Raw genomic sequence first — 21,711 nt, forward strand, 5'->3', positions numbered from 1 at the left:
ATTCACACCGATGTATTCTCCATTTATGGCTAAATGGACTGCTTGTCTATGTGTCATGCATGCATGCTGATAAGCTGTATTCTTTTCTAGTCTGTGTCTTTTTTTTTTAAATAATAAATTTTATTTTTATATTCCCCATACAATTGCAACCCCCCCATTTTGACCCCAATCCCTCCCCTCCCACCCCCCCACCCCACAAAAAGTGTCTCTGGTTCATAGTTTTTTGTTGATTTTGATTTTCACTTTCTCATAGTTATTCATTTTCCTGGTCCCTTATTTAAGTTTTCTAGATTCCTGCTATGAGTGAGACCATCCGGTATTTTTCTTTTTCTTTCTGGCTTATTTCTCTGAGCATGATCCCTTCCAGCGCCATCCATGTTGCTGCAAATTGCATGTTTTTATCTTTTTTGAATGCTGAGTAATATTCCATGGTGTATATGTACCACATCTTCTTGATCCAGTCATCTATTTTTGGGCATTTGGGTTGTTTCCAAAGCTTAGCTATTGTAAACAGTGCTGCTATAAACATAGGGGTGCAGGTGTTCTTTGGAATTGATGTTTCTGTGTCAGCAAGTATTTCTTGACTGCCTTTTCTGCATTGACCCAGAGGTAAAACTGTCATCATAGGACATCCTATTTGGTGAGAAGACAGACTTGAATTACAGGGTAGTGGATATGGAAATTGGAGAATTAAGCGAGCTTATTTCTTAATAGTAGTAAAATAAAAGCATATAAAATAGCATAATTATCTATTTTCCCTTCTTGCAAGTATTATGGAAACAAATTTTGAGATAAAGGGACCTTTGAGATCATTTAGATGAGTCCTTCAGTTTGCTTATGAGGAAACAGACCCAGAATGATGAACTGACTTACCCAAATTCAAGTACTTATTTGCATAATTTGGATAAAACCCTCAAATTAGAAATTTGCAGCTCTATATTAGCAGATCGGAAATTTAATTGAAATATAGAGTAGAAACTTATCCTGATTTTGTTCCCCTAGGTTTTGTAAGAACCCTCCTCTCATCCTTATTTACCTTTCTTTTTTGCCATCATATTACTTAATAGAGGCCTGTGGGAAACTGGAAAGAATACTGTGCTTATTCAAGAACTGGATTAGTCTTGGTTTTGTCACTAAACCAACTGGTTCCTTGACCTGTTGTGGCAGTTGTTGACCTCACTAATGTTTTGCCTGCTCATGTGTAAAATGTGGGCCCTAACAGCCGTAGAGACTTAGAATCGCTGGTATATACTGTGAACAATGAAAGCCCTTTGTATAAGTGGTAAATGGATGATCATTCTCGTATATTTATTTTATCTAACTAAGGGTAGAGTTAGATTGCAGAATTAAAAAACTTAAGCATGAGAGATTTTGTTAGTATTTAATGATGCCATATCATTGTGAAGGTAGAGAGGCATCTTAAACTTTGTGATGGTTTAGATTTTATCTCTTGAAGATGGGCACTTTGTTAGTTGACTTGTGGTCCTATGGCTTGAGCAGTATATGGTCTTCATCTCTATCTTCTCTTTTTTCCTCCTTGTCCTTTTGAAAAAAAAATAATGGGGTCATTTCTTGGTTGGAAACCCACAACTCTTCCTTTGTTAATGGGATATAGAAGAAAGCCAAGAACTGAATTTTCTATTTTCACTCCCTAATCCCCTACCTACCAGGAATTGACCTAAAAAGTGAGAATTCCTTTTAGTTGCTCAGAAACCTAGGAAGATCCACAAAAAACTTTTCTCTGGGTAACTGTTAATGGTAAACATGACCAGACTCTCATTACCATGACTAAATATATATGCATTTTGGATATATATTTAATCTCCTGGGACCATTTTTTTTTTTAAATCTCTCCTCTTGTTCTTGTCCTCTTTTTTCTCCTTTTTGCTAATTTTTAAAATCTGTGTCATGATTTAGACATATAAATATATCCTTAAAGTAGTATTGATTGGTTTATTATATGAATTCAGATCTGTCAATTGAGACCTGCTTTCTATTTTGATTTAGTATATTTTGGTGATATTTTAATAAATCTTTTAAAATGTCTTGGTGTAGTTCTTGAAAATTACATTATTCTTCAATGGTTATTTCATGCAGATTTGAAAAGATTCATGAATTTGACATTCATGAATGTAGTAATTAACTTTAAGCAAACAATAGAAAATTAGTCATTCTTTCTCACTTCTGATTAATGAGTAATGGTCATTGTTGGTGAACACAGGGCTGAAAATAATGGGTGCCTTTATGTTCAATTTGAGAAACCTTTCCAGAATAAGGAACTAAGCATGAGCAAGTACATCTGGGCAAAATTCCAACCTGTGCTTTCAGTTGGAGAGTTCTCTTTGCTCTGAATACTGAACTATTAAATGTTGTGGCTCACTGAATTACTCATTAGACAATAGTGGATTTCAGTGATTTTGAAGCAATTTTGGGCATATGAAGTTTAGACACTTTTGTAATTCGTTGCATGAAATCTTATATGAATAAGGCATGGGATTTTAAAATTTTTTACCATAATTTTATTAGCATAGTGTTACCAAATTCCAATTTTTTTTTGTCACCAACAATGGCAAACAGTTTTATCTTGTGGGTATCTAAAACTAGATAATGTAGTTGCTGACAACATGAAATTGCAATACATTTATAATTATACTTAACCTTTTTCTTGAGATTCCCTTGTTATGCTACGACCCGACAATAATCACCAGCGGCTGTTCAATAAGAACCGTTTGCCTGTTGTGGATGTAGTGATAGATCCTCACCTTGTGTATCATCTTCGACCACATCAGAAAGAAGGAATCATATTTCTTTATGAATGTGTAATGGGAATGAGGTATGAAAATAATTTGTTTAGATTAATCTGAGCTTTGTTTTTACCTTTGACATAATGGTTTTCTAGGAAGACCTTGAAATGGTGAGCCTCGGAGTCTGCGTCATGAATTTTAGATGGTAGGAATGCTGAGTGGTATTTGATCTGTGTATTTATTCCCAAAATGGTTCTTTATGGATCCCATGTGCCAGAAAACTTGCTAAGAGCTGGGCATACAGCAGTCAGGACCATCATCTTCACTCTGAAGTAGCTTATAAAGCATTTGAGAACATAAATACAGTCAACCTTAATGTAGTATAACAGCTCACTACTATTATGATAAAGGGTTATGGGGCGAAATGGAAGAAGTCTTTAATTTTGCTTATAAGGATTTTTGAAAAAAGGTTTTCTTCTCATTTCTAGGAATTTTCCCCAACCTTTTTTGTAGTTTTTTGATTAAAGAATTATAGTATTCTCCGTTAAAGATACTTTGAAAAACACACACACACACATACACACACACACTCACCAATAAGAAATAGAATGAATTGACAAACTGTACTTTCATTTTGGTGATATTCTTAATTCTTTTGGACTCTGTAACTTTAGATATATATATATATATATATATACACACACACACACACACACATATACACACACGGATACCATGTGTATATATACACGTCATAGATATATATACATCATAGCTTTAAAAACTGAGCTAGCATAAAATGGCACTTGTTAATAGTTCTTGTTATATTTAATTTTAAATTGCTTTAACTTAATAGGCTTACTAAATTATGTGTTTGAGATTAAGGTAAGCATTTAGTGTTAACTTTTTCTTACACTTATATTGAAGATGAGTTCTTTGGTTGGGAACTCTACTTCCAGAGAATCATAATTAGCTCAGTAGGTCTTTCTGGTTATTACAATATATTTTAAACAGTTTTGAGATCTATAGTGAAACTGATAAAATTTCCTTTAAATGTAGAGGTGAAATATATATGACAATAACGATAATTTAGACTAAAGTTTCTAATTTCAGATTTGTTTAAGTAATTTAATTGACAATTTATAATTATTAAAGATGCAAATGAAATGATTATTAGGATTCAGAAGAGATATATTGTAATTCAGCCAAGGGAAAAACTAGAAAAAGTGCTTGGGAGTGGGGTAGAATCTGTCCTAATTATAAAATATTTCTGATTCTCATTATTTTTGTGACGATGTTAGGGGAAAAATATATTTCTATTGTGATTGAAGTATAATTATTTCTAACAGAGTTAATGGCAGATGTGGAGCTATTCTTGCTGATGAAATGGGATTAGGGAAAACATTGCAATGTATCTCACTCATCTGGACTCTACAGTGTCAGGGGCCCTATGGAGGAAAGCCAGTTATAAAGAAGACACTTATCGTCACACCTGGAAGCTTGGTGAATAATTGGAGGAAAGAATTTCAAAAATGGTTAGGAAGTGAAAGGATCAAGATATTTACTGTTGATCAGGTAAGAAACTTAAAAGTTTAGCCTGGTCATTTTCTGAATCTCTAGCTTCTCAAATTAATATTGTAGTTTTTCCTCTCTCTCTGTATCACAGGCAGGGAGAGGAAGACTAGAGTCAAAATAAGGGGGAGGTGCAATTGTATTGGGAATATAACCAAAATGAAAATGCATACATTGTGCCAAGATGAAAAATGATATAAGAATTATATAAAATAAAATATTTAAAAAAAAGAAAAAAAAAAAAGATTTATTTATGTATTTATACAAGAACTGGGGTACAGACCAGATGCACGGGAGGGTGAGAGGATTCACCAGAGACAGAGCAGGGAACGAACAGGCAGATTGACAAAATATACTGCTGAGGGGAGCAGCCGGGAAGACAGGAGAAATCGGCCCTGGCATGTGGGACCCTCCCTGGCCGGCCGGCATCCAACCTGCACTGCAGAGGCTGTGGACAACTTCACAGTGCTGCGTTTAACCGCCTGCACCACCAGGGGAGGCCCCATATCACAGTTTTTTAAGTATATATAGCTCTCCGACTCCTTTACAGGAAAATGGAATCTTGCATACAATTTGGTTTTGGGTTAACTTGATTATTGTTTGTCAGCTAAATACTGCTTAAATTTGATTTCACATAGTTGTGCTTTTTTTTTCTTTTTTAGAACCACAAAGTAGAAGAATTCATAAAATCTCCATTTTATTCTGTTCTTATCATTAGTTATGAAATGTTGCTTCGTTCCCTGGATCACATCAAGAATATAAAATTTGATCTTTTAATCTGTGATGAAGGGCATCGTTTGAAGAACAGTACCATTAAGACAACTACAGCCCTCATTAGTCTCTGTTGTGAGAAAAGAATAATTCTAACTGGTCAGTATTTACTTTTGGGGAGATATGAGGACATTTTTTGCTTAGTGCACATATAAGGTGATGGCTGGCATCCAAAAAATTGGTGGTGTTGGATAGAGTTCATACCAACAAATGTAAGCTAATTGAGACCTGGTAAGATTCTGAATCATTAAATCCCTTTGTAATTATTTGCAATCCAGATTTTGAATTTTTTTGAGGGATAAACACAATAGTACTGTGGAAAATAATATGGGAGATGGGACTTGACTGCCTGTGCTTGATTTTTTTTTTTTTTTAATTTGTTTATTGGGCCTCCCCTGGCGGCGCAGTGATTGAGCGCTGAGCTGCGAGGCTGCCCGCAGCTTCTGCAGCACTGGTTCATTCCCTGGCCGCCAGCGAGGGTTCCACCAAAAAAAAAAAAAAAAAAATTATTATTTATTTATGCATGTAAGAACTGGGGTACAGGCCAGAGGTGTGAGAGGTGAGAGGATTCATCAGAGATAGAATGGGGAGCAGAACAGGTAGATCTACTGAAATACACTGCTGAGGGGAGCAGCGGGCGAGTCAGAAGAGGTCTGCTGCGCCAGGTTGGTCACCTGCTTGGCCAGGGATCGAACTTGTGCTGCAGTGGCTGCAGATAGCTTCATAGTTCTGTGTCTTAACCTCTTGCACCACCAGGGAGGCCCCTGCCTGTGCTTGATTACTGAGTTTGACATTTATAGGTGTGCAACTTTGGACCAGTTAATTTACCATCTGTTGACCTCAATGTCCTTACTTATGAAAGAGGACTAATAATATTATCTACTTCATGGAGTTGTGAAGATCAAAGGAGTTAATCCATGTAAAGTTCTTAGAAGACTCCCTGGCACATGTATGTTTAATGTAATACCTATTATTTTTGGTATGTATGTGCTACATGCATATGGTTTATTGATGGCCAAACCTCTAGCCCAGACTATCTGGAAAGGAGGGATGAGCCATGTGTAAATACGAGAATTCTTTTCTACCTACTCCTTGTTTTTTTAAATAATTTTTAGTAAGGTATCATTGGTTTTACAACACTGTATATGATCCAGAAACATAGGATCCCACCTCTTCAGGGATATGTTATCACACTAAACCCTGCCTATTCTTTTTTTAGCTTAAGATCCAGACTAGAAGCATACCTGAGTACCTCAATATAGCTTTTCTTCCACACCTTACCTGTGGCCCTTCCATTTTACTGTTCTGGCAGCAGATGAAAGAAGAGAGTTGTATTCATTACTAATAGTTATAACCCCCCCATTTTCTATTCATAACTCCATTTCCCTACTTTGTTCAAGTGTCTTGGAAAGAATGGGCAGAACATGATTTTTCTTATTCTATCAGGTTCTCTTATGTCATTTTGTCCTTTGTGTGTCCTTACTGCCTATCAGAGCTCCTTTTTGAAGTTAAAATGAGGAGAGGAAAAGGTTGCAGCCAACAGTTTATTCCTTCATTTACATCTTTAGGGTTGAAATGTGTCCCAGGACAACAGAGAAAACTCTGTGTACTCATGTATACAGTATTGTGTATATAATAGATGTTCAAAAGTTTTCTAAGAGTCAAAGAAAAGTAATTTTGACTTTGTTTCCTGGTTTTATCTAGCCCAATGATGTGGAGAACTTTTAGTTAATATATATTGGAAAATGGTCAGGATTCTATTTGATTAATAGAGATGAATTAGACTGCTAGGACTGCAGTAACAAAATACCACAGATTGGGTAACTTAAACAACAGAAATTTGTTTTCTTACAGTTCTGGAAGCTGAAAGGTCAAGATGAGGGTATTGGCAGGTTTGGTTTCTCCTGAGGCCTCTTTCCTTGGATTGTAGATGACCGTCTCATGGTCTGTCCTCTGTCTGTGTGCATTCTTATTGTCCATTCTCCCTATATTAATCATTGTTATAGATACTTTCAAAGGTTTAACAAAATGCATGTCAATATGCCAACATAAAGAAATATTTTCTCTAATGCTTTCTATGATGTATCTAAAAATTTGGGACTGACTAGATATGTCAAAAAAATTAATAAGCATTGATCCAACCTGGTGTCAACCCATTTAGCTTTGAGAGAAGTGATCATTAACCGCCCTGACAATTATAAAAGTCATGTTAATGAAATAAGTGCACCGTTATTTATTTATTTAAATCTTTGGACAACATTTTCTAATTTGTTATTTGAGAGTTCTCTGAAATTATACTGTTGGACTATGCTGGTCTATATGTTCTTTTGCTATTATTAGAATTACTGAAACATGCTAATGCTTCTTTTTTTGTTTAGACAAAGAAAAGGTTTATTGAGGAGAAAAGGGACAGAAATAAAGTGGAACTCCTAATGCTTCTTTAAAAATTATTTAGCCAAGTTATTGAGTATGTGATTTATGTAGAATGTATTAGTCCATTACAATCTGTGTCAACTTTTAAGGCTAGTGAAGATTCCAATTTGATCTGACAGTACCTTTCATTCTCTTATTACTTTTTGAAAAGCAATAATAACTTTATTTACTTTTGAAAGGTAGTAATAGCTATGATCGGATACTGGTTAGTACTCAGTGTTGTGAAAGGTAATAATAATAGGTGTCATTCACTGTCTACTAAATTTCAGGCACTGTGCTGGGTACTTCACATATGTTGTCTCTATCTTTCATTGTAACACCACTGGGAAATTATTGTATTTTCAATTTTGTAAGTGAAAAAAATCCTGACTTTAAATTAATGAGCCTAAGCAACTTGTTTAGAGTTATATAGTTATAATAATATTAAGAATCACTAACACGTGTAGAACATTTATTGTGTTCTGGACACTTTATTAAAGAATAATATGATTATGGGCATCCCTGGTGGTGCAGGGTTTGAAATCTCAGTGCTATTGAGCTATTGCCAGCCACTGTGGCATGAGTTCAGTCCTCGGTAAGGGAGCTAACCCTCATGGCGTAGCAGACCTCTCCTGTCTTGTCTGCTACTCCCTTCAGCAGTGTATGTCAGTAGACCTGCCTGTTCTGCTCCCCACTCTGTCTCTGTCTCTGGTGAATCCTCTTACCCCCAGTACCTCTGGCCTACACCCCAGTTCTTCTATGCATAAATAAATAAATAAATAAATAAATAAATAAATAAAATAAATCTTAAAAAAAAAGAATAACATGTGATTAACTCACTTGATCCTCACTACTCTGGGAGTTATTCCCATTTTATAGATGGTAAAATTGGAGTAATTTCAGGGTCATTCACAGAACAATTGATGCAGGTAGGATTTGAACCCAAGCAGTCAGACTCCAGAGTCTATACTAAAACATTATTATGTACTAAATAAGAGGCTATACACAGTAAAACCAGAGTAAAAAATGTATATAATTACTAATTTTTTTTTCAACTTTGCTGCTTTTTCTCTTTGGGAAAAAAGTGCAAATTTCTTCATTGACCTGTGATTGTAAAACCATATTTTATTAGCTTTTCATCACTTTTATCTCTCTTTAGGTACTCCAGTTCAGAATGATCTCCAAGAGTTTTTTGCATTAATTGATTTTGTAAATCCGGGAGTATTAGGCTCTTTGTCATCTTATAGAAAAATATATGAGGAACCCATCATTGTATCAAGACAACCTTCTGCTTCTGAGGTAAGATTTACTTTAATAGTTTAAAAAGAGCAGCATGTCTGGGAAAATATTCATAACTTGGGTTTTATTTTAATTTAGGACAAATTAATTTAGAGAATTTTTTTTTCTCACAAGCCATCATCTCTTCTAGCATCCCTTATTTTAGAAAATGATGAAGAAAAACATAATAAACACATTACAAAGGATCATAAATGCCAATTGTAAACATATAAACATTTCTTAGTAGTATGGAAAAAAGTAAACTAAAATAATCATGAAGTAACTTTTTTTACTATTCTAGTGATGCTTTAGTTGGTTGGGTTTGTATAGAAACAGCAAATGATGAGAGGTCTAACTTCTACTGGTTGGAAGTAAATTGGTTCTACCAGAGGATATTTTGACAATATGTACTAAAAGCCTTTAAATTTTGCATATCTTATGACCTGGAAGTACCACTTGTAGGAATTTTTTTTTTTTTTAAGACAGTAAGTTTTTTTTTTTTTTTTTTAAAGATTTATTTATTTATACAAGCACTGGGTACAGTCAGAAGCGCGGGAGGGTGAGAGAATTCACTGAGCCAGAGTGGGGAGCAGAACAGGCAGAAGGACCGAAGTACACTGCTGAGGGAAGCAGCGGGCGGCAGGAGAGGTCTGCGCGCCACGTGGGATCCTCCTCCAGTGGCCGGGAAGCAGCCGGGAATCGAACTGGCGCTGCAGAGCCTGCGGGCAGCTTCACAACCCAGCGCTCAACCGCTACGCTACTGGGGAGGCCCCTGTAGGAATTTTTTTATGAACAAAATATTTATTATAAAAGTAATCATAGTTGTACTTCTGATTGTATGGGTTAAAAATTAGAAACAACTTAACGAAAACAAGCTAATTGGAAAGAAAACATTTCTAAAGGTAGGAAAATTATTAAATAAGAGCTTACATGTTGTATAGATAATATATATAATTGAATCTAAGATAATACTAATTCTAAAATGCATCATTTTTTTATGTATCACTAAGGAAAACATACTTTCAATTATAATTGCAAGAAGTCACTGATTATGAAATAGCATCCTATTTCAGAGAAGCTAAGTGGAAATAATTTCAGAATTAATATAATCAGTCAACAAATATTGAACATTTCCCAAGGAACAAGAATTATACAAAACATTGGTTTATATAAATGTTTACTAATATTAATATAAATATATGTTGACATATAACATACTAATATAAATATTATAAAATAACATGGAAAAAGTTCATGATATGTTATTTAAAAATAAAATCACGTTCACCTTAGCTGGATGCTAAATGGTAGATAATAGATTATACAGTGAGAAGCCAAATTGACTGGTTCGTTGTCCCTATAGATCTTTATAGTTTGAGGTACTATTTTTCTTACAAATAAGATAAATATATTTGCATACTAATGCAGAGAAAAATGACTTGGAAGATATACATGTTTTGACAGCAGTGATTATTTCTCACTGACCAAAGTTGGTCTTAAATGTTATTTTTACATAACTTAATTTCTGATTTTTCTACAGTGATCCTATTTCTTTTGTAATGAAAACTGGAAACAATTTTAAAATATTATCAGAAATTTTCTGTGATTTATATAGAAATGAATCTGTACATTTAGGATTTATGTTTAAACTTCACTGTGACTCTATATGCTCAAAAGATTCTGTAGAGTATTTAAGCATATTACATTCTCATTATATTTGACTTAAAAATATACAACTATTTAATAAACCATATGGAATGATTTTGAAGGAATGGGCTATGTTTTATACAATAATTCTTTATAGGAGTAGTTTTAGGATCAATAATTTGTGAAAATATTTGCTTCCGTGAACTTGCTGTAATTAGTTCTTTGCTGATGATTTTAAGACTACGGACCAATTCGGTCTTCACATGAAAACTTACTTTTGGAATAATTTGGTTTATTGATTATTCATTTCTAATATCTCTCTATGATGCCACTAGCAAAGTAAACAAGGATTAGGAGGAGGCGGTGGTTTCATTTTATTAAATGCTTATTCTGAACATTTAAAGAGATGATAGTTTTTAATATCCCAAACTTGTATTTTATTTCTTCTGTTTTTAAAAAAATCTGAAGGGAAGCAATCTGTGTGTGGTTTATCTTTATTTATTTATTTTTTATTTTTTTAAGCATCTATTAATATTGTTTATTAACTCAAAATTCATAAAAATAAATGCAAAGAAGGGCTATCATAACTAATTTTACATAAATACAATTTATGGTTTATCTTTATAAAACACCTAATGCTGGGCCTCCCCTGGTGGTGCAGCGATTGAGCGCTGGGCTGCGAGGCTGCCCACAGCCTCTGCAGTGCGGGTTTGATCCCCGGCCGCCACGAGGGTCACACACAAAAAAATAAATAAATAAACAAACAAACAAATAAATAATAAAACACCTAATGCTCATTTTTTACTGCAAGTGTTTTTTGTCTGCACTTTTAAGTCTGCCATTTTTTCATAGGAAGAAAAGGAGTTAGGAGAGAAAAGAGCAGCTGAACTTACTTGCCTCACTGGACTCTTTGTCCTTAGAAGAACTCAAGAAGTCATAAATAAATACCTTCCACCTAAAGTAGAGAATGTAGTCTTTTGCCGACCAGGAGCACTCCAGATTGAACTTTATCGAAAGCTGTTGAATTCACAGGCTGTGAGGTTCTGTCTTCAAGGGCTGTTGGAAAATAGCCCTCACCTAATATGTATAGGAGCTCTTAAAAAGCTGTGCAATCACCCCTGTCTTTTGTTCAACTCTATAAAGGTAAGTAGAACTAAGGGTTCTGTGTCTTGTGAATCTATGAGGACAGGTTGGACTGATTATCAGGGTTGCATTTGAGGGTTTTCTAAAAGCACTACAGCCTCTCCAGTATGATTCTACATAGAACTTATCCAGCCTTCTTCATGTTCTTCAGGCGTGTTCACATTCCTAGAGCTATAATATAGGGATAGCATAAGTGTGAGGCACCGCCTTCTAGTATTTTTGCCCCTCACTCTTTACTACCTTGTCTGATGATCTTCCTTCCTACTTTATTTTAGTAAATATTGTTTATTTGGTGCTAACAAATATAAATTTACCATGAGAAATATTTTTTCCTCATTATAGAAATGATACATGATGTTGTATGAAATTTACAAAATTTAGAAATTTACAATAATCATCAACTGGTTAGAGTTTATTTTTTTATTTTACTTTTTTAAAGTCATTTTTTTTAGGGATTTATTTATTTATGCATACAAGAACTGGGGCACCGACCAGAGGTTTGGAGGCAGGGGGAGTAAGAGGATTCACCAGAGACAAGAGTCGGGAACAGAACAGATGGATCTACTGAAATATACTGCTAAGGAGAGCAGCAGGAGAGGTCTGCTGTGCCATATGGGTTTCTCCCTGGCCAGCTGGGGATCGAACTCTTGCTGCAGAGGTTGCTGATAGCTTCATCATGCTGTGCTTAACCCCTTGCACCACCAGGGAGGGCAAACCTACCCCTCCCCTTGCCCCCAGCCCTGTTAGATTTTAAATTGATGGAACTGGCAGATAGTTTGGCAATATGTATCCCAAGTCTTATATTTTTATTTATCTTGTGCCCTGAAAATACCACTTTTTGTTGATTTGTGAGGTCCACAAATCAGGAGAGAAAGGTAATAGCAAGGAGGGAAGGAATAAGAACAGAGCAAGAACTATCAGTGATGAGAAACTCAGGATTTAGGAGAGGACAGAGTCTATAGCACTCTTTACCCTCAATTTTCTTTTTTTTTTTTTAATTTTTTTTTTTTATATAGAGGCATGTTTTATTTATTTATTTGTTTGTTTGTTTGTTTGTTTTGTTTATACATGCACTGGGTACAGTCAGAGCGCGGGAGGGTGAGAGAATTCACCAGAGCCAGAGCGGGGAGCAGAGCAGGCAGAAGGACCGAAGTACACTGCTGAGGGGAGCAGCGGGCGGCAGGAGAGGTCTGCGTGCCATGTGGGACCCTCCTCCAGTGGCCGGGGAGCAGCCAGGGATTGAACCGGCACCGCAGAGGCCGCGGGCAGCTTCGCAACCCAGAGCTCAACCACTGCGCCACCAGGGAGGCCCTACCCTCAATTTTCTTTGTTCCTCATATGTGGGCATCGAGACTGCACTAGTAGGGTGAAGGTAGCAGGTGCTTGGAGACTGCGTTAGAACTGCTCTGTGATTAACTCAGCAGGCTGCATGTTATTTTTTTAAAAAATGATCCCATCATAAACTATTACCATTTATATATTTACCTTGTTCTTTTCAGGTAGCTATTAATCTTTACTCTTTTTTTTCATGCCTATAGCATTTTTTTCCTGCCAATTAAAAACAAATATGAACCAGTGTTAATAATCATCCTTTTGAATAGGAAAAACAATGTAACTCAACATGGGATGAAAGTGAAGACAGGAGTCTATATGAAGGCTTGATAAATGTGTTCCCTGCTGATTACAACCCTCTCATGTTTTCTGAGAAAGAGTCAGGAAAACTGCAGGTTCTGTCAAAGCTGTTAGAGGTTATCCATGAACTTCGTCCTACTGAAAAGTAAGAGGTCAATTTAATAAACTGCTTGTAAGAGCTCATGGAATTTTAGCTTGGACTATGTCCTTATTCCTACCCTCCACTTTTTTAAAATTATTTTTATTTATTTTTTTTTAAAGAAAAAAATCACAAAATAAATTGTTCTCTTCTTTGGGGGCGTGGTGAACTGCTATCATTTTGTAAACTTATTACTAACGATGTGTCTGTTACTTTTTATTTAAGAAAAACCATATGTAATACTGATACTAAAAAAAAACCTTATAGATGTCTTCTGATATATAACACGTAACTTGTTTTAAATCTGTCAGAGTTGTTTCTTCTTTTACTGTCCTTCAAATGTTGATACTCCTTAGGGTTTTCTCTTAGACTTCCTTCTCACTCCTCACAACCTTCTTGGATTATCTCTACTCCTTATAATTCATAATATATAATTCAACTACCATCTGAATAGTATTGATTCCATGTCTGTATCTCTAGACCAGCCCTCCCTTCTGGTTTCTATATCCTTAGTTCTATCTCAGGGACATCTAAATCTGTCTTAATTTCTGTTGAACTTTGAGCTTCATAGTTTCTTGTCCTTCTTGGTTGTTGCGTTTATTCACTAGGCTTCCTGGCTTGTAGAGCAGAGTTCCTTCTGGATTCTAGCACTTTAGCTCCAGTGATTGGTGTTCTTGTGCTGCATGCATAGTATGGTGACTCTAAAAATAATAGCCTTTTTTCAAAGTGGAATGTGTTTGGTATGTACTTTTTTCAAGTGTAAAGAGTTTTATTTGTTCACTAAGTCCCTGCCTTCTTGAGTACCCTGGTTTAAGTTTCTTTGGCTTACTTTCTCGAGACAATAAGCATTCCATCAGAAAAAAATGTCTACTGGTTACATAAGAGTAGAATCTGGATTCTACTTACCAGTTTTCTTATGATAGCTCCATTTTATACTCTTTCCTTCTGAGGTGCCTTAACAAGATTCTGTAATGTGAATGCACTTCACTTGTCACCTATTGAAATTTCCCTCGTTGGGCACTTAGGTTTCATGTCTCTGTGATTCCAAAGCAGGTCATCATTTCACTATTCTCTGTTTTCATATATATGTCTCCTTGTTTTTAATCAAAGATGGAATTTTTATTTCTGTTTCTCATTCTCCTTATGTTTTTAGAGTAAAAACTTCAGAGAGGTAAAGAAGGCCGAAAGGACTATGCTATAGCACTTAAAACTGGTAGTCTCTTATGTGTTGACTTTAAAATTGCATTTGAAGGAGAACCTGTGTTTTAACTATATAAGGTCATTGTATAGGTTTGTAAATATTAGTGAGAGTATTGCTGTGGTATTTTCCTTCAATTAAAAAATATAACATTGCGTTTAAGTTGCATGTCAAGAATCTCTCTTTTTGATTTCAGGGTAGTATTGGTATCCAACTATACACAAACATTGAATATTTTACAAGAAGTGTGCAGTCGTTATGGGTATGCCTATGCAAGACTTGATGGACAAACACCAATCTCTCAAAGGCAGCAAATTGTTGATGGCTTCAATAGTAAATACTCCTCTGATTTTATTTTTTTGTTAAGTTCAAAAGCTGGTGGTGTAGGACTTAATCTTGTTGGAGGATCTCACTTAATTCTTTATGACATTGATTGGAATCCAGCCACTGATATCCAGGTAGGATTGTTTATAATCATTAAATAAGCATTATTAAATGCTTACTGGGGATACAATCCCTGTTGGAAATAAAAGATTATGATAATATATAATTGCTGCATATGGATCTCTTGTTATTAATCTGGCATTCTGCTAAGTGTTTTCCTGCTATTTAATCTTTACAATAACCCTACAAGTGTTGATATTAATAGCTCTATTTTATAGATGAAGATAGGGGAGCTTTTTCTAGCTCATGTAACTTGTAAGAGATAGAGCCAGGATTCAAACCCAAAACTGTATGTCCCTGGGAAGTTGGGTCTTCAGGATGCCCATGACCATTAGGGGAAGACAATAACATGTTAGAGATGGTATGATTAATGTTTGTACAGTACACAGTAAAGGTACAAACTTAGCTTATTTTCAAAAAAGTTTTAAATGTAGCCTTTGGTTATAGTATAGAGTTCATCTTCATGTATTTTGAGCTTATACCTATAGACTTACACTTCAGTTGGTATGTGTGTTGGGGACGCCAAAACAACTCTCAAATTCAGTGATTCACTAGAATGACTCACAGAACCAAGAAAAACAACTATCCTTATAGTTATACTTTATTACAGTGAAAGATGCAGACTAAAATTGGCAACGGTAAAAGGAGCATAGATTCAGAAGAGACCAGACACAAGCTTTCAGTCATCTCTTCCCACTGGAATTGTATGAAACAACATTTAAGATCCAGTATTCGTGAATGACAACATATATAAAGTGTTGTCAACCAAAGAGGTTCATCAGAACTTTGGTATCCAGAGTTTTGGAAGTTGGTCATGTGGCCATTCCTTTCTTTGTCCCAGGAATAGACATGAAGTGTTTGGGCAAACCTGGGCTTGTTTTTTGAATCTCTAAGTAAAATCCTTGATTCCTAGTTTTAAATATATTAATATAAATGGCTTATGTGGAAAAGACTATTAATGTCTACTGTGCTCTCAGAATTTTCATTTATTTTTCCATAGGCAATGTCTAGAGTATGGAGAGATGGGCAGAAACATCCAGTGCATATATACAGACTCCTAACTACAGGTAATCACCTTTTAGCATGACAAGAAATGTCACGTTAAATAATTAAAAAACATTTTTTAATTGTTAATCTGTGTTTCAATGTTAGGAATATTGTTATTTTGCTAACTAGTATGCTAATAAACATCTTTAATCTGAAAAAAAAAAAAAACCATAGACATAAAAGAAAATGAATGTTTTCTTTTCAGGTACAATAGAAGAAAAGATCTATCAAAGGCAGATCAGCAAACAAGGTCTTTCCGGGGCAGTTGTCGATCTAGCTAAGACATCTGAACATATACAGTTTTCAGTAGAGGAACTTAAAAATTTGTTCACATTACATGAGAGTTCACATTGTATTACTCATGATTTGCTTGATTGTGAATGTACAGAAGAAAAAGGTCATCCAGGTTAGTTGTACCTTAATTCCATTTTTATGGTAAAGATAATTTGTCTCCCTTTAATAGTTGAAAATATTTAAATATAGAATAGATAAAACACTGTTTGCATTTATTATTTTTCTTGACTTCTTAGGTCATAGGGTATTTAAGGCTATAAATTTTCCTCTAAGCTCAACTCCATAATTTTGATATATGGTCCTTTTATTGTTTAGTTCTATATCTTTTGTGTTTTCCTATATGATTTCTCCTTTAACTCATGAATTAACAATATGTCCTAAAATTAATTTAGTTTTTGTTATTGAATTCTGACTACTTTATTGTAATGAAAAATATGACCTGCATGGTATTGATTTTTTGGTAAATATAGAGACTTGGTTTGTGCCTTATATGTGATCACTTTGTAAATATTTCTTTTGTGCATGAAAACCATAAATATTCTCTTCATACTGGTTTCCAGACCTACTATTCCATGAAAAAACACCATTATTAGTTTTTATGTGTCCTTCTGGATATATTTTTATGCATATGCAAGAAATTTTAAATATATATTCTTCCCCCCAAAAAGGGTAGTGGAGTATATGTATTAGTATAGACTACATTTTTTATGCCATTTTTATCTTAAGATCTTTCCTTATCTTTACAATTCCCTCTTTCATTCCCCCTGCCCAGCTATATAACCCTCCATTGTATGGATATATCAGTATTTTTCAGAGGCACATTAGGTTCTTGCCAGTCAATAGATATCTTTATTCATATATCTTTTCCCATGTGTTCTGATATACTTATAAATTATCAGTGTTGTAAGGTCTGAGAATATGTGCATTTTTAGTTTTGATAGATATTACTAAAATGTTCTTCATTGGGTGTTGTATCATTTATATCTCACCAGCAATATACTAAAGTGGCTATTTCCCCAGGGCTTTGCTAGTTTAGTGGATTACAAATGTTAGATTTTTGCCAGTCTGATAAAATAAATTAAAAAAATTAGAAAAAATGTTGACCTCATTTTAATTTGCTTTTCTCTTTTTATGAATGAAGTAGAATGTATTTCCCTATGCTTGAGAGCTGTATTTCCTTTATGTTGGTTATCTTTTGCCCATCTTTCTATTAATAATCTAGTTTTTGTTAGATACACCTGTTATTGAAAGAAATATATTAAAATATTGTAATACTTTGGATTTGTAAGGGCTCCTTGGTATTCTGTCCATTGTTTCTTTTATATGTTTTATACATTTTTGTGAAATTTTATTTCATTATCACTTATTTATTTTATTATTATATAGATTGTTTATCCCTAATGCATTTTGCATTAGTCTTAAGTTGTCTTTTTCTATTCTTTTGTCTTAAATTGCTTGGTGTTCTTATGTTTTGGGTATTTGTCTTATAAATAGTATAAAGCTAGATTTTGATTGGCTGAATTTTTATACTTATTTCAGGTGATTCGTTGGAAAAATTCCCTCGTTCTAGCAATTGTCAGCTTGGTCCACATCAACAGAAGTCTAACGCTCTGAAACCTCTTTCCATGTCACAGCTGAAGCAGTGGAAACATTTTTCTGGAGATCATTTAAATCTTACAGATCCTTTTCTTGAAAGAATAAGAGAAAATGTGTCATTCTTTTTTCAGAATATAACCAATCAGACTACTGCTATATGATGAAAGAGTACTTCATGATATTCCCTTTTCCCCCCTTTTAAAATATTTATATACTAGTTAAATGTGATTTTCAAGAATAGAATTATTTAAATTACAATGGTATATTTTGTTGCAAAATATAGTTTTGACTCAATAACCAAATTGTTTGAGTTGTTTAATTTTTTGTATATATTCTTAAATGTTGAAACAATAAAGATTTATTTCTATCATATAATTTTTGTTAATAATTCCATAATTAACATACTTTTAAGTACTAACTAAGGAATTTTCATAAAAAATATAAAAAGGTAAAATACCTAGTTTCTATCTTTGGAAATTCCAGTCTGATTAGGAATATTTGACATGGATGTGTGAGACAATTGAAAAATTTAAACCATAGCTCAAGGAAGAAAGAGAGCCAGAGACTTAGAATTGCAGGTGGCTGGAGATGTTGGATGTAATAGTTGCTGCAGGGCAGTTTGAATGGGAACCGTCACTGGGTTTGGGTCAAAAGATGAAGGAACGTGGGACACTTGAGAACACTAGCTTCTAATCTGAGACCTCAGATTCAATGGGGGTCTGGCATGCAGTCGATAAGGCATGTTTGTACATGGAATAGTGGCTCAGTTACCATCAAATCAAGCAAGGGTTGTCTGTAATATTTGACATTAAAAAAGAGAGTCTTAATGTACAAAGCAAGCTTTGTAAGACTAAAGTCAGCAAAGAGAAGGGAGTCAACTCATTTCACCTCTCTCTTTAATCAGCTTTTACTTCCATTTAGGAAAACTTTTTTAGACTGAATATTGCCTTGAGGTATTGACTAGTGACTGAATTATGAATCACTAAATATGAGTTCTTTAGATTTGGGATGGCTTACCTGGGCATTTGTTTATCTAGGCTTCATGAACAGCCAATTTGGGACCATATTTGTCAGTGAGGAAGGAGTCAACAAATAATAAAACTAATAATAAGCAAAAAATGGTGTTTTTTCACCCTGTGAATAGGTCCTATTTATGAAGCTTTACATATAAAACTTCTTTCAGTATATATCTTGCATCATATCTGTCTAAGGTATAATATTAAAAATAATAATAAGAGACTAGCAAGTTTATTATCTGTCTTAACAGCAGTGGATGCTAAGGTGTGCACCTAGATTCCTCTTTTAGAATGAAGGTTCTCATTTCCTCAGCAGCCAGGACATCACCTTTGACCTACGATTCATAGTCAAATCCCCACATAAGAAGAGCCTGCCTGCAAAAGGAACTGCTGCATCTGAAGTTATATTCCTTTTTCAGCGTGCCTGGCTTCTAGTCATTTGTTGATCAGGATAGACAGGTCCAGCCTCAGGACAACTCTAAAAAAATAGGAACTAAAACAGGAAAAAAGAAGATAATCACTAACATTTATTAAGTACTTATTACCATGTTGTAAATGCTAAGTGCTTTCCATGCTTTGGCAACCTCAGGAGGTAGGGTTAGTATTGTCTTAGATGACCTGAGTTTCCCCCATCTGTTCAATGATTTGCCCAGAGGTAACTGAAACTTAAAGGAAATAATACGTGGGTGGTGAGAGAGAGAAATACCTTGACTGCTTTCATAGAATTCCTTCTACAGTTTATTTTCTAAGTACTGTGTAAATAACCCTCTCTTCATTTCTGTCTCTCCCTGAAATCTTGCTGAAATATCAGAAGAGTTTGAGCTTCATGAGAGAATCCATATGATGCAGGACAAAGACAGCATGTGTGCACAGGAGCTCAGAGACAGAAGCGCAGATGATGGTAAACCTCTGGGAATTGAACTGAGGCAGTCTTTGGATTTTGACAGGCCAGGAGTTTGTGGTGGTTCAAATTCACTTAATTCAGACATTAAAGGACCCCAAATTAATATATGGGGTGCAAATATATAAAGCACTTTTTCTATAGCAGATGCTCAATTTGTAAGAATTACCTTCTTTTTACTTTATGCTCCTAGTCCCAAGCTCTGCTTAACATATTTCAACTGTTTACCTGACTGAGAACAATAGAAGTGATATTTTCCAATTGATGCAGTTGATTAAAGTAACTTTCCATTCGGCTTAGAATGCTCAGATTCCCAAACTCATGACGCAATAGGTTGCTTGCAGCTTTAGGTTTACTTTTCTTTAAGAAAACATACAGTACAGGAGCCTCCCCTGGTGGCGCAGCGGTTGAGCGCTGGGTTGCGAAGCTGCCCGCAGCCTCTGCGGCCGCCGGTTCCGTCCCCGGCTGCTCCCCGGCTACCGGAGGAGGGTCCCACTTGGCGCGCAGACCTCTCCTGCCGCCCGCTGCTCCCCTCAGCAGTGTACCTCGGTCCTTCTGCCTGCTCTGCTCCCCGCTCTGGCTCTGGTGAGTTCTCTCACCCTCCCGCGCTTCTGACTGTACCCAGTGCATGTATAAATAATAAATAAATAAATAAATCTTAAAAAAAAAAAAAGAAAACATACAGTACAGGGCCTCCCCGGTGGCGCAGCGGTTGAGCGCTGGGTTGGAAGCTGCCCGCGGCCTCTGCGGCGCCGGTTCGATCCCCGGCTGCTCCCCGGCCACTGGAGGAGGGTCCCACAAGGCGCGCAGACCTCTCCTGCCGCCCGCTGCTCCCCTCAGCAGTGTACTTCAGTCCTTCTGCTTGCTCTGCTCCCCGCTCTGGCTCTGGAGAATTCTCTCACCCTCCCGCGCTTCTGACTGTACCCAGTGCTTGTGTAGATAAATAAATAAATCTTAAAAAAAAAAAAAAGAAAGAAAGAAAACATACAGTACCGGTAACAAAGAAATCGGGTATTGAAAAGCAATTTTGTGACTCCAAATGTCCCTATCCCTCTGCACTTGAGAGACATGTAAGTATTCATGGGGTACAAGGCTGATTGGGAGTGGTCACCTTAATTTATGGGAGCCATAGGCTCTGGGGTACCTTCAACCTGTATGCCTTGCTAAAGTTGGGAGATAAAATAAGAGTAAATATGGCCATCTCAATATTCCTTTCATTATTGGTAACAACTTACTTGATGGACTTGGCTTGTATCTGTTACCCAAGTGTACTTGATGCTGAATTCTGTCCTGCCCATGAGGAAATGCTTCCTCTCTAAGCTTTATGGTATGGAGTCCCAGAGGAGAGATTGTGCATTCTATAAGCAGGCTCCAGACACCTTCCCAGGAGGAAGAAGGTGGAGAGATTGTCCTTTTGGTGTTTGGTTTTTTTTTTAAACTTTTTTTTTTTAAAAAAATTTATTTATTTATATAAGAACTGGGGTACAGGCCAGATGCACAGGAGTGTGAGAGGATTCACCAGACACAGAGTGGGAAACAGAACAGGCAGACTGAATGAAATACACTGCTGAGGGGAGCAGCAGGTGAGACAGGAAAGGTCTGCTGTGCCATGTGGGACCCACGCAGGCCGGCCGGGATCGAACTGGTGCTGTAGAGGCTGCGGACAGCTTCACAGTGCAGCGCTCAACCGAGGGAGGCCCCAGCAGGGGAGGCCCCTTTTGGTGTTTTTGGTTTTTTTTTTAAAAGATTTATTTATTTATTCATTCTTTTTTTTTTTATTCATTTATTTAATTATACAAGCACTGGGTACAGTTAGAAGCGTGGGAGGGTGAGAGAATTCTCCAGAGCCAGAGCGGGGAGCAGAGCAGGCAGAAGGA

At 35.7% G+C, this 21,711-nt stretch overlaps 1 protein-coding gene across 1 annotated transcript in view; it reads left to right on the forward strand.

The window, feature by feature from the left end:
• The window catches only part of RAD54B (RAD54 homolog B), a gene marked incomplete at both ends in the record, with an annotated part of 55,377 nt that extends 37,299 nt beyond the window's left edge, over positions 1-18,078 (forward strand). Inside the window, 10 exons of the mRNA XM_084230436.1 lie at positions 2,671-2,833; positions 4,094-4,319; positions 4,979-5,186; positions 8,659-8,798; positions 11,277-11,567; positions 13,169-13,344; positions 14,733-14,994; positions 15,981-16,047; positions 16,233-16,433; positions 17,861-18,078. Of these exons, the coding sequence (XP_084086562.1) occupies positions 2,671-2,833; positions 4,094-4,319; positions 4,979-5,186; positions 8,659-8,798; positions 11,277-11,567; positions 13,169-13,344; positions 14,733-14,994; positions 15,981-16,047; positions 16,233-16,433; positions 17,861-18,078 (1,952 nt within the window). The remainder of the gene's footprint in view (positions 1-2,670; positions 2,834-4,093; positions 4,320-4,978; positions 5,187-8,658; positions 8,799-11,276; positions 11,568-13,168; positions 13,345-14,732; positions 14,995-15,980; positions 16,048-16,232; positions 16,434-17,860) is intronic.
• Between the last annotated feature and the right edge of the window lie 3,633 nt (positions 18,079-21,711).

This window comes from Talpa europaea (assembly GCF_964194135.1).
Source record: "Talpa europaea genome assembly, chromosome: 3".
Classification (NCBI taxonomy): Eukaryota; Metazoa; Chordata; class Mammalia; order Eulipotyphla; family Talpidae; genus Talpa; species Talpa europaea.